The sequence below is a fragment of the Montipora capricornis genome, chromosome 6 (genome assembly GCF_036669925.1).
Source record: "Montipora capricornis isolate CH-2021 chromosome 6, ASM3666992v2, whole genome shotgun sequence".
NCBI classification, from domain to species: domain Eukaryota; kingdom Metazoa; phylum Cnidaria; class Anthozoa; order Scleractinia; family Acroporidae; genus Montipora; species Montipora capricornis.
In genome coordinates this window covers 50,003,271-50,020,910 of record NC_090888.1, presented here as the reverse complement: position 1 = coordinate 50,020,910, position 17,640 = coordinate 50,003,271, and the positions used below count along the sequence as shown (strand labels likewise).

Sequence of the window (17,640 nt, the reverse complement as noted above, 5' to 3'; positions counted from 1 at the left end):
AGTTCGATTGTTGGCTAGATTACAGAATGCACCTAAGCTGACGCTCTACAGGTCTTGATTACAGCAAAACAAAGCTTTACTGAAACGCTTCCCTTCAAGCTTGAATCCTTCCCTCGTGACTTGAAGTTCAAATTGGCAAATTCCCTTGTGAATTTTCCCATATTTGGTATGCTTCACGTGATCGAAGGCTCGTGATAACATCACGAACATTGCTGCCGAAAACGCATTTTATGAATTCCGTTCCTTGTTGTTGGAAGAACTCAGGAATGCGCAAAATCCGCTAAAAGCTCGGTGTATAGGTGCCACGCATGCATAATAGCAATAGGCTGATTTAGCAACAGAACGGGAACGTCAGTGGCGACGTCCCGCCCAGCAAAACTACCAATGAGAATTTAGGACAGAGAAGAAAAGAGTGGAGTCTATTCTATTCTCAATTCTCATTGATGTTTTTTCTGCGCGCGCCGTCGCCACTGACGTTCCCGTTCTGTTGCTAAATCAGCCTATTGAAAGTAGGACGACGGTCTCCTTTTGGTCGCCGGCAATTAAATAGCCTAATCTTTAAATCACTTGAAACTTCTTCCTTCATGATTTGCTAAACTAAACACCAGTTTTAAACGTTTTGAACCTGGTACGCATATTTTTCTTCTCAAACGAAAATAGGGTGCATTTTTTCTTTAGTTGCGCATAATTTTTCGAAAAAAGTGCATTTTGCTAATCCCTGAGTCTTTCGTGTCGTAATTTGCAAAATAAGCCAAGGCAATTTCTTCAAAAATTATCAAAGTGATAATGAACGCGGATAATAGCTATCTCCATTGAACCTTAAAAATTATCTGGCCTCAAATGGCATCATCTAGTTTACCAGCGGTTGCAAACGATTGCACTAGTACTCTGTGAGTGATTTTTCAACGGTGTCATGTGTGCCCTCGCGTTGTCATGAATGACTAACGTAGAGCCTACGATTGCAACTTGCATATCTCTCTTTGAAGTTATCGTTCACTAGGACTGTTTATATTCAGAGAACGAGTTGATTAAGTTAAATCAACCACCTTTAAGAAAGGTCACCCTGCGAGCAGAGCCCCTCTAAAATTCAACAGAGGTGGAGCAGAAATCGTGTGAAGTCTTTTACCGCAGCCCAAGTTTCTGGGCTAATCATTCCGGTCAAACCGGTTTAGGCAGCGCGCGCATCATATTATTGACAAGGCGAAAGTCAAAATCAAGCCTTCAGTACGAAACAAATTGCCCGAAACGGAAAATACCAAAATGCTCGTTGTTTGTCCCGCCAAATTTTGAATAAGCAGTTTCCATTTTCTCTCGGAACTTACAAAATCGAGCGATCGAATTTTGAATAATCATTGTTTTTGTTTTCTCTTGGGACCATTGTAAGTCCTACGAGAAAACGGAAACAATGCTTATTCAAACTTTGGGTGGACAAACAGGGTGTATTATCATGGTATTTTCCGTTTCGGGCAATATGGCGTCTAGAAGTGTCAAAATCGTTCCTTCAGTACGAAAACCGATGTGGCGTCTAGAAGTGCGATCCAGACTTGGCCTGGGTTTGAAACTGTCTCTAAGCAACGGCTTGTGCATACTCAGTAAAGACTTAACGCACTTTCTGCAGAGACTCATTCCTTCTTTCTCGTCGAGTTAGTTAAGAAAGGTCCTGCTGGTACAGTGAAGAAAGATTTCTAACCCCACCGACGCAGCACCACAGTCTCTTCACGAACTAACCCCTACATTCGAATACAAAGAAAAACTTTTCCGCCAAATATCGTGCCTCTTAAGGGGGATGGCTCTTACCTACTAAACCGTTGCTCTGGACTCCTTGTGTTCGACAAGGTTCTGTCTTGTGTTCACTGCTTTTTCTTATCTATATTAACAATATCCAAGAATGTTCTGAAGAGCTTCATTTTCTTTTATTTGCTGATGACGCAAATATTCTATATGTGGATGGCAATCTCAAGTCACTAGAGGGCATTGCATGTAAACCTAGAGCTTGGCAAATTGTGACTGACTCACGGCAAATAAACTTACCTTGAATGTTACTGAAAAAACAAATTTCGTCATATTTTGCCGAGCTAAAAAACAACTCACTTTTCAACCAAATGTCACGATATTTGATAATGATAAAAATAAGTATGTCTCTCTCGAGCGTAAAGAGTTTGTGAAATACCTTGGAATCTTTATTGCCCAAGGTCTAACCTGGAAACACCATATTGATCATGTAGCTTTCAAAATAAGTTGATATGTAGGTTTATTATCCAAATTTGCGTTGTCATGTGCCAACCCATACACTTATAACCACTGTTTATCGCTCTTTCATTTCACCACATTTAACGTACGGCTTGTTAGCCTGGGGCCAAGCCTGTGAGTCGAAAGAAGTCAAAAGGAGTTTCAAGATATTTCTAATATACATCCTCATTACACTCAATCCTCTGCTTCAAACAATTTCTATAGGCAAAGCTCTAGACTCTCAATCTAGCTACGTTCTTTCTCACGAACTGGATAACAAGTACCTGGAATGGAATTTAATTCCAGAAGATTCTTATCTAGAAACTTGCGAAATTATTCATAGGATCAAGAATTTTCCCAAATGGTATTGGACTTAAAAATTAAAAGATGATCTTAGTTCAATTAATCTACTTAAAATGCATTTAATGAATTCCCTATCACTGCTATTCCTCTGTTCTTTTATTCGAAAGAATCTTAACTTGATATTTGTGATATCCTTCATCGAGTAAACCTTTTTGTTAGATGTTATTTGAATCTTAATATTATACGCAATCAGTCAACTAGAATCTCAATCTGCATTCCACTGTAGTACCTCACATCTTTGCAATAGAAACATTCATCGCTCTTGTACATTGACATTATTCTTAAATATTAAATATTTCCTTTCGTAACCTTTGTCAATGTAAATAACATTAATAAACTATTTTATCTTTGCTCCATCCAACTCGATTAGCTTTGCTAAATTTGGGTGGACAAACTAGTATTGTATGTAATAAACGTTGTTGTTGTTGTTGTTTAAGCAAAGCGTAAAATTAACTACTTAGAACACTGAAGGAAGGTTTGATTAACAACAAAACAAATACAAAAAGAGACAGGTATGGACAAAAGTGAAGAAGATAAAATGAACTGCGATTGAGGCTTCGTAAACAATCATTTAATATAATTCTCTGTTATTTGTTACTTAAACTATGTAAGTCGACAGACATTTGTTGTCACGAAGCTTTGAGTAGGAGTGAGTAATATGTACTTATTGACTGAGTTAGGTCGGGCCGGACGGGAAAATATTTGGCCCGAGGTCATGGCGTACGGACTGAGCGCAGGTCCGTACGCCATGACCTCGGGCCAAATTTTTTCCCCTCCGGCCCGACTTAACTCAGTGAATAAGCATTTTATCATATGACCACCGCGCTTTTCCTTTTTTTTTTTTTTTTTTTTTTTCGGGTAACAAAATTCGGAATGTTCACTTACGTCTGTCATTTTGAAAAGTCCGGATTTATATAGCAACAAAGTTGTTTTAGTTCGCATCTCGCGCGCGCTTTCATTGAAAAACTATTGAGAAAATCCCCGTATGAGGGCCGTACGCGATCCTAACCGGCCCTCATACGGGGATTTTCTCAATAGTTTTGCAATGAAGGCGCGCGCAGGGCCGTACGGGTCATATGATAATTGGTGAAACTACACACAACCAACTTGAGCTGCACTGTTGTGACACAGCCACTTTAAACAATATAATAAAAGGTCGATATGAATCTAAAAGTTACCAGGCCTAAGAAAATGATCACTCAAGGTTGTGGTCCGGGTTCTCTTCTAGGGATGAGTTCCTAGGGTTACAGTATGATGATGCGGAACAGCCTACTGAGAGGGTCTCCAATAACTAAAACTTGAGCCTGTTCATTTCTTACAACAGACAGTTTCATCACCCCCATCTTATTCAGCTGTATGGAGTTTGCAGTGAAAAGCCAATGTATATCGTCTCAGAGTTAATGAGTCAGGGTGAGTTTATCTTGAGTCTTTAGATTTTCCTTTCCTTTCCTTTCGAATAGACCATAATACTTTTTGTTTGCCTCCAAATGTTGCATAAGCATTGTTTCCAGCTGCTCTTGGGACTTCCAATGGTCCCAAGAGAAGACAAAAACTATGCTTATACAAAATTTTAAGAGACAAAGAAAGAGTATTATGGTATTTTTGAAAGTGGCCTATTGAAGGTGACTGGTTAGGACCCGAAGATCATTTTCTTTTTTTCTTAAGTTAATATTTAGCCTCCTGCGCAGACATTTTTGTGACTCGACACGCGATCTTTCCTTCGTTGAGGAGGAAAGATTGCGTGACGGGTCACACTAGATCCTATACCCATTTCATTAAATACCTACTTTCGTCATTAGTTTTATACGACAGCAGTTTTTGGTAATTGTTTTTAAAGATGAGGTGCAGTAATTTATAAGAATAATTGGCCTTGCATTTGGAGAATGCAATCCATTTTCCATACTTGTCTTTAAAAAATCCGAAGACACTCAATGTAATTTCAGACGAGTAACATAGTCTTGAATAAACAAACTGCGCCACTGTCTCGGCTTACCACCGATTAAAAGACGTCTTTGAATTTTCTACAGAGAGTTCAAAATGGCAAGCCGTCCTTCGAAGAGTCATTAGGGATGACGACGGCCTCGAGAACGTTGTCAAAGAATATTATGGAAAGTGTGCATCAACATTCTAGAAACAAAATTGGTGTGAACGGTGTGGATGCTTGGAGAAAAAATTGTAAATTCTTCAAATTAGGCGGGTCTAAAACGCAGGTCACATTCCACAGGGCAAGACTAGGAGTCTCTTCTCCAGTGATGAACAACTAAGCTAAGACTTTTTATTATTATTCTTTGATAATAATGATGATAGTGATAATTATTAGTGTTTATGTTTTGTTTTATTTTTTTTTTACTATTGTTGTGCAATAGGCCACTTCGGAAAATACCATAATACTCTTTGTTTGTCCCCCCAAATTTTGCATAAGCATTGTTTCCAGTTTCTCTTGGGACTTACAACGGTCCCAAGAGAAAACAAAAACAATGCTTATGCAAAATTGGGGGGGGGGTATTATGGTATTTTCCAAAATGGCCTATTTATTGTAAGAGTGTTAATGTATTAGTGTTATCTTGTAGTTGTTATTTACTGAGTTGTAATTAGTAGTCTATTTTGTTTTGATATTGTAATTAATATTGTGATTTGTAGTTTAGTAATTCATAATCTTTGTATGTGTTTAGGTGTAACAAAATAATAAAAAGCTTTAAATTACAACAAAAAATAACTAAGCTAAGCGTTTCCTTTAGACCTGAAACAACGTTTTTGGTGACTTATTAGGGTTAGGATCACGGGAGGAGGGGGGGGGGGGGGGGTACTCCCTATGATGGCTTATTCGGGGAGGCTCTGCCCGAAAGGGTACCTTTTTCACGCTTCAGGTATATGAAAGGATAGGGATTTCATCAGTCGAAGTATATGAAAGGGTAGAGAAATCTGTCATTAAGGTATTTAAAAGGGCCGTTCATAACAATATTTCGAGATCAGTCTTCATTCTAAGGGCTAGAAAGGGGATGCAGTGTTCTTAAGTAGGTTTGTGAAAGGGGTACTATTTTCCAATGGAATGTATACGAAAGGGGTACCTTTTCTGCCAGAAATGGTATATAAAACTAAAAAGGGTGAGGGGTCAGACACTTTTGGTGTGGTTGTTTTTTTTGTCTGTAGCACATTGACATGCACGTACCCTGACCTGTGGAATGTGATCTGTGTTTTAGACCTGCCGCCTCAAATATGTTCATTTCGCGTCGTTGTGAGGACTAGAACAGCTGAGAAATGTACTAAATTGTAAAACGCACGTGCGAGGCGTGCAACGCTATTGTTTTTGTTCAATAAGCCTATTGTTTCATGACCTTCTCGTAGCCGTTGTAGTTGTTTTTGCTTATGTGTGTAAGCTCCATATTACTGCTACGAGAACTCGACTACGGTTTTACATAATTTTTTAGGACGCCTCACTGACTATTTGAGGGCGAATCGAACAAGGCTGCATACTCGGCAGATGACAGGACTGACTCGACAAGTTTCTTCAGCAATGAACTACTTGGAAAGTAGAAACGTCATTCACAGAGATCTGGTAAGCTGAGAAAGCGCAGCTAGAATCCACTTTACAACAAAACGTTCACCTAGAGCCTATATAAGTTTTAATTGTTGTATTTGGCTTCACGAGTCTTCAGTAATTGTGACGAAGGTCTTAATCTCATCAGGCGACAAGAAATTGCCTCATAGGAGATCACAATGTTGTCAAACTTGCTGATTTTGGCTTGGCAAGGTAAGCAAGGCTCAGTTCTTCTAACCGGAAACAATTGTGGGGAAAGTGTAATTTCGGATCTGTTCAATTTTTCTGACAGTGAACTCGGAGACAACTGATAAAAATAACCTGTTTTTATTCGGCCACATCTCAGTCACTGTTCTACAGATAAACAATCTCGATCTCTATGTGCTTCCAAAAACGGCTACGCCATCATGTTTTTGAAACAGTTCCCAGTCTCTACCATACGCGGGACTGGGACGCCTGACAAAACTTACAAAACGCGTTTACGACGAGTCAAAAAAGACCATAAAGCTAAAATTTGCATGACTGGAACCTCGACAGTAATTCATTTACGCAATTGCCATTACCGATTAATATGTATTTTCTGATGGAAACATCATCGCATTTGAGGAAGCAAGACAGGCCAAGCGATTGGATTACGCACTGCTGTACCACTGCGCCATGGGTGCACACTGCTCTTTCAAGCCAAGCAACACGTTGCGACAAAGGTCTAACGCGCGAAACGTAAGCTTACTGATCTCCCTTTGGTGGCGAATTTCTTTTATCAATTAAAGTAAAAAAAAGAAAAGTAACTTTATTTAACTTCGAAAGCTTAGGGAGTGGTTGCCCAGTCTCCCGAGCCAAGGGCAGATATATGAAACGCTCGACAAATAACAAATCAATGCAAACAAATCAAATGTCAAATGTTAATACTACCAAGTGTTTTTCTTTGGCCCACCACCAACCGGTTTTGGAAAGGCAATAACCCCGTTAGCTATTGGGAGGCAAAATTCCTCATGTATCCCTAGTTGAGAGTATGATACCACGGTTATTTGTTTCTTTTAAAGTCCTTTCCTCAAACGCGATGATCTTTAGCATAGAAAGTCGTCTTATATCCTCCCTTCCTATGGATGGCTTTCATTTCGTTCTCCGTCATAACATATATTTTTGAGATCATTTCCTACTAGTATTAAAGCCGACTGTTTGCAAACATAGTTGCAAAGTTATATGCTCAATAATTAATTAATATAATCAATTTTGCACTAATACTGTAATTGAGCATTGGGAAGGACTAAAAGGGAACATATGAACCATTCGAGCTAGTCCACGCAAGTCGGTGATACACCACACAAAGGACACCGCAAATTCCATCCCCTGCTCTTCGCGAACCGTGAGTGGGTGCTGTAACTTTCCACGTTATTAACAGCAAGGGTTGTGACCCGGAGGCCTATGTGGGTGTCTGGCGATTGTTGAGTGTTCTATTTTAACATCTTTGGTTGTGTCCTAGATTTGTCCTGGATGATGAATACACGGCAACAAATACTGAAAAATTCGCCATAAAATGGGCATCACCTGAAGTCATACTGCACTCGAGATTCAGCAGTAAATCAGACATTTGGGCTTTCGGTAAGCCATTGTCCTTTAAACAGATTGTGAAGCGTCCTTATTTGCATGTATTTAAGCGATTCCGTCGTTCTCGCGATAATTTAGCCCGGCAGAAGAGTTCATGAACTATGTATAGTCAAGTTTAGTTGGCGTCAGTTTGTTACGGGATCTCCATCCCTGTGGTGCCTGAATTCTTTTAGATGCGTTTTTCAGGAATCTTAACGTGGGAAATTTACAGTGGCGGACTATCCCCCTACCCTTCTATGACGAACATGGATGTCGTTGAAAAGGTAGGTGATGTTACATGTCTGTTGCGCCAGCTGTGCATGTCATTTTTGAGATGCACATAAACAACATTCACACAGGCAACGTTTCTGTCATGATTAACCCCCTGAAGTCGCCTTGAGTGGCGACGTGGCTCATGGATAACGAGAGCGCTGAATAAGCATCAAATTAGAGAGCTTGCGGAGTGGTTGTCTCCTTTAAGTCGCCTTCCTTCAAATGGGTTGCTTAGTTCAGTTCCCTTTTTTTTTTCATCCTTATGACGGGGTCATAAGCGCGGAGTCGGAAGAAAATGGGAACTTTCCGATTCTTCCGACTCCGATTCCGTCTAGCTAGGTTATAAGCGCGCTTACGACTACGACTCGGACTCTGACTCCGTCGCTAGTCAAAAACCAGCCTTGAGCGCTCACTAGCGTAATATTTTTTGTGAACAGGTTCCCGCTGGTTATAGACTAGAAAAACCCCACGAATGTCCAGATGAAATCTTCAGACTTCTGGAAAAGTGTTGGCATTCGGTAAGATATTCTTTACAACCTCTCTTTGTCTTCGAAATGTTCTTGTGTTTGCCTTTGTTTTTTTGTTTTCTTTATGGAAAGCCACTTCAGACTAGACTCGATATCAACTCTGCCCAATTGGTTTCAGGGCATATATATGTAGTTAAATTCTGTAACCTACAATCGTGGACACTCAAGTGAATAACGCACGACCTTACAATATCGATTGAAATCCGGGAAACATCTGCAGTTTGTTTGAACACTGCTTGGGGGAGGGGGAAGGGCGCTCACTTGGGGGAGGGAGCAGAGCACTTGAGAGGCCACTACGAGGGAAATTATTACAAATTAGTATAATTTTCAGCGGTGAATATAAGAATATGATGTTATATTCACCCCACTACCCGGTGAATATAACATTTTGGAGACGCGACTGCTAGTCCAAGCAAGCACGTTTCGTGCCTTTTTATCGAGTTTTGCACTTTCTTGCAGTGTTCTTACCAGGCCGCGCTCTTGCGGGATTCCCGCAAGAAAAATAGAAATGGCGCGTTAAAAGGCATGCACTGCGCCCACTTGGGTGCACAAGGATGCTACGAGCGAAACAGAATTTTAGAAGTAAGTTAGCAGTCTTTTAATGGTTGCAACGAATACTCCAGGTCTTTGCTTCTTCAACTGAATGAAAGCAGTTCGTCGAAACGCTGGCGAAGAGGACACGTAGCTGGAAAAGATCAAAAACCTATTTCATTGAAGAAAGGCCTTGTTTTTCAGAGTGAATGGCAGTCGCAATACCCATGGCTTGCCTATGATGCCGACAAAAAGATCACGACCTGTATTATCTGTCTCGAGGCAAACACATCAAATGCTTTTACAATATGGTCGAAGGGCTACCAGTGCAAGAGTTTCAATTTGAACTTTCCTTAATGAAATGGACAGAGAATTCACGAAGGAAAGAGGGCCCTGGGACTCCCTAAGACAAAATCCTGGTGAGAACACTGCTTTCTTGATATTCACTGCTGAAAATTATATTAAAACAATTATTCGCCTCAGGCTCAATGAATATTGGGGATTATTACATGGCAAAGCCAGTTTTGTGCAAACCCCAGCGCTCTGATTGGTTCTTCCTCGGTCGGGATTTTGCAGTACGGACCGTTTCCACGGAAACGGCCGTGTATTTTTGTTTTGGAGCAAGGCCGGCAATTTCATGATTTGACACAACTTTATTTGAAACCAAAGTGGCGAAAAAATTGCGAATATTGTCATTCTTCGCAGCGAAACTACCAGGAAAAGCTAAAAAAGATTGATTTTTTTAGCCGATGAAGACTTCAGATAAACATTTTATTATCCTGAAGATCTAGAAACGTTAGAAGCAGAAAGTGAAACAGACATCATCGAAAGCCAGGAGGCCATAGACGATTTTATCAACCAACAGAAAAGTGACTACGTCTTCAATATTCACCAATATTCACAAATCTCATGGCGTATTGTTAAGAGTGTCCCAAGAAATTTTGGCCTGGATTGTATATGGTTAAGAAACCTTGTAAATCCTGCTTCCGTCGATGCCTCAAGGAACCTACATTTTTCAGGTATCCATAGCTCGACGGCTAGTGAGGCCATGATCTCACCTGACCATACCCTCGTAGCCTCATTGAAATATCTTCATTGTTGTATTAGTTTTTTTTCTGTTTGTTCTCGTGAATTTTTTCTAGCTTTCTTTCTTTTGTGTCTTTAAAGAGCAAATTAAATGGATTTTAGCACAACTGACATCCTCTTGAATGGTCACATTGAGGTATTATTCATTGGCTTGTCGTATTAACTGATATTTACAAAAAGGTGTCGCTTTTTTTCTTTCTCAGGAACCGGACCACAGGCCAACCTTTGCTGAAGTCAACAGAACTATTATTAAACTTGTGGGTCGAAAATGAGTCGAGATTTTCGTATGAAAAGAATATCAATCTCATCTAAAGTAATTGGTTTCCGTGTAACGAACTGACCATTACCCAGTGTACACCTGTTCACAGTAAAATTGACCACTGAATAAGTGGTTCAATGTATTTTCCGTTGACTTCACACTTTTGTTTATAGGAACATTGTCGCCGTTTTACTAATTAGTGAATGACGTATTAATATGTAGACCGTGTTATCAGTCTTATGTTACTGACAGTGTCAAGGATATTTACATAATTCCGTCCATTTCCAGTTGATTTAATTAAACCGAGCCTAGCAAGTTCTTAAGAAAGATTGATTTATTTTGGCTAATCCTGGTATAAAAATACAGTTCATTGCCGAAAACAGGGTCAAGAAGGCAAAAGCAAAGGGAAAAAGCACGTTTTATTTAAACATTTATCTATTGCAAGTAACAGTGACTTCGCAAAGTTCTGGAGGTAAAACGAATGTTGTAAGCAACGGTTTAAATTAGGCTCCATTTAAATAATCGGTCCATACTGTTTTTAACGTCTACATATATTATGGCTCTGCGTGTATAAAGACATGTATATATATTCTTACTGAATTGTGGATAGAAAAGTAAGACATTTTTTGGTTCTTTCTTAACCCCTGTAGGTACGCTTTTACATCGATGCAGGCGAAATACGCCAGTTTATATTTTTACTGAGCTTAAAAGTACATTTGTTTTTTAAAGTGACAGAACCATCCAGTTGTCAGCTTCGTATAAGTAAGTTAAATGTTCTCACTCTGGTCAACGTCCGTGTGTTCTTAAAATATTAAAAAAAATATTTGACAATGAGTTCTTTAAAGTGTACGTGAACTCAAATGGTCTTTGATGTCTCTGCTCCACTAAAAGCAAACATGATTTGCTATTTTCGAATCGAAATTATTTTTTTCCAACCCCGTTAAAAGAGTAGAGAGCGCATTCTGATTGGTCAATTACTCAATTACTTTTTTTCTCATTGCTTGAGCGGGCGGAATTCAACAAATCCTGCAATCTGATTGGTTTCGGGAGCAGGCAGAATTTTCTCATCCGGCCCGCTCACGGCGTGCGGAATCCTAGCCTTAGTTGCGTGAGCTTGTGTGATGACCTTAAATTTCCTTTTTTTTTTGACACCGAATCCGTTTACATACAGATGTTACTTTTTATTAGACAAGAGTTTTGGAAATACAATTCAAATAAAAATATTTCTCTTTGAAACGTTCAGTTTGTAAGTCTCTTAAAAATGCATTTGCTATCAAGCGCGACGCCTCATCAATTAAGAAAGTGATTTCAGAGAGGAAGGGAGAGAGAGAGGAAAAAAGTAAATAAGCTATTTACCACCTAAGGGTCGGTCCATGGTTACGTTTTTACAAACGTTAGCCGTTTAGCACTTTATATTTCAACAGACTTAAGGACGGTGCCTATTAATGTTATTGCGCATACGTTCTGCGCATCTCGAGATACTCGGATTTCCTATCTCGGTGGTGCTACTACTAATACAGGGATATTTTTGCACGGTTAAAAATTATGCAGAGAAAGTAGATCTTAGTAAGTACTATTGGTATCCAAATAGAAAATTGGGAGAAACCATGCATTTTTCAGAGATAATTAAGCTTCAATTTGAGAAACAACGCCATGCATGGCTTTGTATTTTGAAGCTTTTGACAAATATTGTTCATGAATTATCTTTGAAAAATGCGTGGTTACCCCCAATTCTCTTTTTGGATTTCAATAACACTTGTTAAGATCTGCATTTCTTGCATAATCATAACCCGGGGCATAAAACATCTTTGAATTAGTAGACACCGTCCTTAAACTGTAACAAAGTGTCATGGAAATGTGCAAAAAATAACGGATGCTCGTTCATATGCTGGGCTTGTCAGCGACCATTTAATTTTTGTGAATCATTCTTTGAGGATTCGAGCACTTTCATGTCGCCAAACGAGAGCGAGATCGATAATAAAGTACGAGAAGAAAATCAACTTAAACGATATGCTAATAATTTGAAATTTCTTTATGAAACTAAAATTGACAACACCTTCCCAGATAGCCAATTCTACGTCAAAGGTTACAAGCTATACCAACAAGATAGAACGGATTTTGGAGAAGGCCTCAAAATTTATGCAAGATCGGATCTTGTTTGCCAAACAAATCTGGAATATCAAAACAACAGGTTTGGAATCTATCGATCACCATTGAAGTAAGAACTCAAAAGACCTCTTATTCTTGCCGGTATATACAGACCCCTAAAGTTGACTAAAGACACATTGACATCTCAATTGGAACAATTAATGATGTCGATCAGCAAGCTTTCTGATGACTGCACCCTACTTGCTGACCTAAACTGCAACCTACAGAAACCTGATTAGGAGCCCAACTTGCATTGGGGAGACACAATTATTAAATTTCTGTGACATTTACAACATGAAATGTTTGATCGACAAGCCAACCAGGATTGCAAAGGAGAGTGAGACACTAATTGAAGTAATTTTAACATCTAAAAAGAACAAGTTCCCGTGCGCAGGTAATCTCGTACCCAGATCTCACTCTGTCATTGGAAATTTGAGATTTGGTAAAGTTCGACAATACACCATTTTTCATTGGCTACTAAAAAAAAGGTCGCGGCAATGCAATCTACGCTCTGATTGGCTTATTTCGTTGGGCACTTCAGTGAAGGTTTGGTTTTCGCAAGCTTGTGTGCTGTTCTGAATAAATGCCAGTTGTGCGGAGGAAAGTTTAGTTTTTCCGACGCTGGAAAAGCTTTACACTTGAAGAAAATCATTTTAACAATTTGCAACATTTGTGCAAACGGTAACGACGAACGCCCCAAGTTCAGTTGTCGATCGTGTTACCAAAAACTAGTACAGTATGGTGTCCTTAGTCCGCGCACGGAGCCCTGTTAGTGCCACCTGCGTGTGTGTATATTTTTTATTTTTGATGGCGAGACTTTTTTACTTTAGGCGTGACTCTTGTTTCTATTTGTGTCAGTGGCGCGACTTTTTTTTAGCTGGCGCGCCTTTTTTTATTTGGCGCGCTTTTTTTCGTTTGGCACGACTTTTCTTAATTTGGCCCGACTTTGTTTACTTGGCGCGACTTTTTTTGTTTGGCGCTTCTTTTCTTATTTTGGGCGCCGTTTTTTACTTGGCGCGACTTTTTCGTTTGGCGCGAGTTTCTTATCTGGCGTGTCTTATATGCCGGTGCTTGGGCACGGACCGTATTTATTCCTTATTATAGTGTAATGAATATTGTAAGTAATAACCTATAAACCCTTGTATATCCCTGCATACACTTGTATACCTCTGTATACCCTCAAGAAAGGATGAGGTGAGAGAACGGATCCCCATGCCCCATCATAGTTTTTTAAAATCTATTTTTAAGTTCTCGTTCCTAATGCCCAATGCCAATTTCAATACGCAAATCTCTAGGCTAAATTCTTTCTCACGAACTGGATCACAAGTATGTAGAATGGAATTTAATTTCGGAAGACTCTTATCTAGAAACTTGCGAAATTATTCATAGAATAAAGCACTTTGTCAAATGATAATCTTAGTTCAATTAATCTACTTTAAATGCATTTAATGAATTCCCTATCACGCGGCTATTCCTCTGTTCTTTTATATATCGTCTCAGAGTTAATGAGTCAGGGTGAGTTTATCTTGAGTCTTTATATTTTCCTTTTACCTTGAGTTTTCTTAAAGTGCCCCTGTGATCAAAAATACCACTTCCTTTTTTCCTTCAAATTTTGAAAGTGTGTTTGCTTAACACCTGACTGGCAAAATTTTGAGCTTTGATTTTTATCCAAAGGCCGTTTACTTTGAGTGTAAGTCTTGGATTTCACGGTCCGCCATTACTCACGTTCAAAACTGACCAATTGGACCTCAGACGGTTGGAACTAGGGAAAAGTGACGTCAGAGGCTCACTAGCTTAAAATTTCAGCGTGTGAACGCAGCTTATTATATATGTAAAGCGTGAGTTTAAAAGTCTGAAAGCCCAAAACCCCCGTGCTGCATGTTAATTCTGTGGCGTACACACGTATTGCATTCTTAAACTAGTGAGCCTTTGACGTCATTTTCTCCTCGATCCAGCTCTCTCAAGAACATAATGTTAGTAATGGCGGACCATTAAATAGGAAAATTCCAGTTAAAATAAAGAGGCGTCTTTTTGAAATCAAGGCTTAAAACGTGGGTCACTTAGTGTTTTGTTAACATAGTTTTGAAATCCAAAGAAAAATATGAATTGATTTTTTGGTCACAGGGGCACTTTAACAAGCTATAGGCCACTTTGGAAAAACCATAATACTTTTTGTTTGCCCTCCAAATGTTTCATAAGCACTGATTCCAGCTGCTCTTGGGACCTCCAATGGTCCCAAGAGAAGACAAGAGCTCTGCTTATGCAAAATTTTAAGGGACAAAGAAAGAGTATTATGGTATTTTCGAAAGTGGCCTATTGTAGGAAGACCTTAGATAACAATGACCTGGACCAGGTTGAGTCCGCGATTCTCGAAGTGTCATGCGGATTTTCCCATAAAAATGCCCTTGAAGCTCATCAAAATGGCGGCGAAAGAGTAGAGTGCTCCACTTGTAGGATACATAGTGTATTTAGTCTGGAAAATGTTCTGAAGAGCGTTTCGAATGATTTCACGGGTAAGTCGGCAGGAAGAATGCTTTTTAAATAAAATCTCTGACCTTTACTGTGTGAACACTAGTTTTCTCTCGTGTTTCCGCTACAGTCATTGTTATTTAAATGATGCCTTGATCATTTCTTAAATAACAAGGACCGGAGCTAGGTCATGTCTCGATGATTGGGGAGGGGAGAGGTGGGAATAATAGGGCTTTTTACAGCGATCTTTGCTGTTTCCGGACGCTGTAAACAAAGATACATGCCAAATTCGAAGATCTCTTTTTTTGTTTTTAATCAATGCAAGTTTATTATAGGTCTTAATTATTTTTTCCAAAAATGTTATTGTTATTGACCGTTTTTGGCAATTATGGTGACTAGGGACTGGGATGGGGCCATGGAATTTGTAACAAAGGAAATTATTGTAAATTCTTATCCACTTTCTACGATGGAAATGATAAATTAAATTACACACAAAATGGAGCTTTTTCAAGAACTTTGGAAATAATTACCCTTTCCTTCAAGCCCCTCCCACCCACCCTAGGTTTGGAAGCTGGGGCAAGACTCCATTGAGATCCACCTAGGGTTGCAACAGACAAGAGGTATTTCCCAGTGGCCACTGGTCAGGCACCTGAATTTCTAGAACATGTATATTCTAAAAGATGGAGCATTATTAAGATATTGAATAGCCATTTTTCTAATTTTTTAATACAGTTCACTTGTCAAAAACAGACAGTTTTGGCTAAACAGGTCAGTCTTCACTCAATTTTACATTAAATGTCAGTGAATCATTTAGTAAGTGCACAAAAATAATCACTTCCAATCACTGTAATCTAGTCTAACACTGTTTCAGCTGCTACAAAATTCCTTGTGTTGCTCATGACTATTCCTCTCTTTGAATAACTTTTCCTCTTCACTATATATCAGTAACAGTCACTTAGCAAAAAGGTAAAATGGAATCATCGTATATATTTTTTCTTTTGCTAATGTGCATTGATATAATAATATTCAATAATAATAATAATAATAATAATAATAATAATAATAATTTACCACAGTATGTAAAGTCTATGCATTATTATTATAATGTATTATTATAATAATGACTATTATTATAATAATGTATTATTATTATAATAATGACTGTTTTCCTTTTAGTGTCCTGTTGCGATCTGGACCATTTTGGCACTCCAAAAGTTTGTGTCCAAGGATTACAAAAGGAATCCCATCGAATTCTAGATGCACTCCCTTCGTTGCCTGGACATCTTTGCAGTAAATATGATGCCTTGGATTTTTTTTTAGTTTTCCCCCCATTCTCTGTATTTACTGTTGCAACCGAATGGCCTATCATAATAATGTTACTGATACATAGTGAAGAGGAAAAGTTATTCAAAGAGAGGAATAGTCATGAGCAACACAAGGAATTTTGTAGCAACTGAAACAGTGTTAGACTAGATTACAGTGATTGGAAGTGATTATTTTTGTGCACTGACTACTAAATGATTCACTGACATTTAATGTAAAATTAAGTGAAAACTGACCTGTTTAGCCAAAACTGTTTGTTTTTGACAAGTGAAGTGTATTAAAAAAATGGAAAAATGGCTATTCAATATCTTAATAATGCTCCATCTTTTAGAATATACATGTTCTAGAATACAGGTGCCTAACCAGTGGCCACTGGGAAATACCTCTTGTCTGTTGCAACCCTAGGTGGATCTCAATGGAGTCTTGTTGGAGATGCCTTGCCCCAGCTTCCAAACCTGGGGTGGGTGGGAGGGGCTTGAAGGAAAGGGTAATTATTTCCAAAGTTCTTGAAAAAGCTCCATTTTGTGGGTAATTTAATTTATCATTTCCATCGTAGAAAGTGGATAGGAATTTACAATAATTTCCTTTGTTACAAATTCCATGGCCCCATCCCAATCCCTAGTCACCATAATTGCCAAAAACGGTCAATAACAATAACATTTTTGGAAAAAATAATTAAGACCTATAATAAACTTGCATTGATTAAAAACAAAAAAAGAGATCTTACCTATTGGAGACTTTCCAAAACCTCTAGTCTGGTATGTAACGGTAAATGAACTCGTTGTATTGACTTCATACCCCTTTATAAGTTTGAAAGCATCTTCCAAGTTCGTCAGTAACATATCCCGAATAATCAGAAAAGCTCTCAGAGAACAGTTGACTCCATGACGGCGTGTTTACCGCCATTTCCTTCGAATTTGGCATGTATCTTTGTTTACAGCGTCCGGAAACAGCAAAGATCGCTGTAAAAAGCCCTATTATTCCCACCTCTCCCCTCCCCAATCATCGAGACATGACCTGGCTCCGGTCCTTGTTATTTAAGAAATGATCAAGGCATCATTTAAATAACAATGACTGTAGCGGAAACACGAGAGAAAACTAGTGTTCACACAGTAAAGGTCAGAGATTTTATTTAAAAAGCATTCTTCCTGCCGACTTACCCGTGAAATCATTCGAAACGCTCTTCAGAACATTTTCCAGACTAAATACACTATGTATCCTACAAGTGGAGCACTCTACTCTTTCGCCGCCATTTTAATGAGCTTCAAGGGCATTTTTATGGTAAAATCCGCATGACATTTCGAGAA

At 38.8% G+C, this 17,640-nt stretch overlaps 1 protein-coding gene and 1 long non-coding RNA gene across 3 annotated transcripts in view; both read left to right on the top strand.

Moving 5' to 3' along the window:
- Nucleotides 1-11,629, top strand: part of LOC138052364 (tyrosine-protein kinase TXK-like) — a 41,508-nt gene extending 29,879 nt beyond the window's left edge. For both annotated transcript variants that reach the window (XM_068898824.1, XM_068898823.1), the window contains 7 exons: nucleotides 3,917-4,002; nucleotides 6,021-6,148; nucleotides 6,279-6,343; nucleotides 7,614-7,732; nucleotides 7,925-8,001; nucleotides 8,428-8,508; nucleotides 10,338-11,629. In XM_068898824.1, the coding sequence (XP_068754925.1) occupies nucleotides 3,917-4,002; nucleotides 6,021-6,148; nucleotides 6,279-6,343; nucleotides 7,614-7,732; nucleotides 7,925-8,001; nucleotides 8,428-8,508; nucleotides 10,338-10,406 (625 nt within the window). In that variant the 3' untranslated portion in view covers nucleotides 10,407-11,629. The remainder of the gene's footprint in view (nucleotides 1-3,916; nucleotides 4,003-6,020; nucleotides 6,149-6,278; nucleotides 6,344-7,613; nucleotides 7,733-7,924; nucleotides 8,002-8,427; nucleotides 8,509-10,337) is intronic.
- Nucleotides 11,630-14,869: 3,240 nt separating this feature from the next.
- On the top strand, nucleotides 14,870-16,623 carry LOC138050593 (uncharacterized). The gene is made up of 3 exons (XR_011132652.1): nucleotides 14,870-15,054; nucleotides 15,743-15,778; nucleotides 16,187-16,623. It is a non-coding gene; the product is annotated as an uncharacterized lncRNA (long non-coding RNA).
- The last annotated feature ends 1,017 nt before the right edge of the window (nucleotides 16,624-17,640 follow it).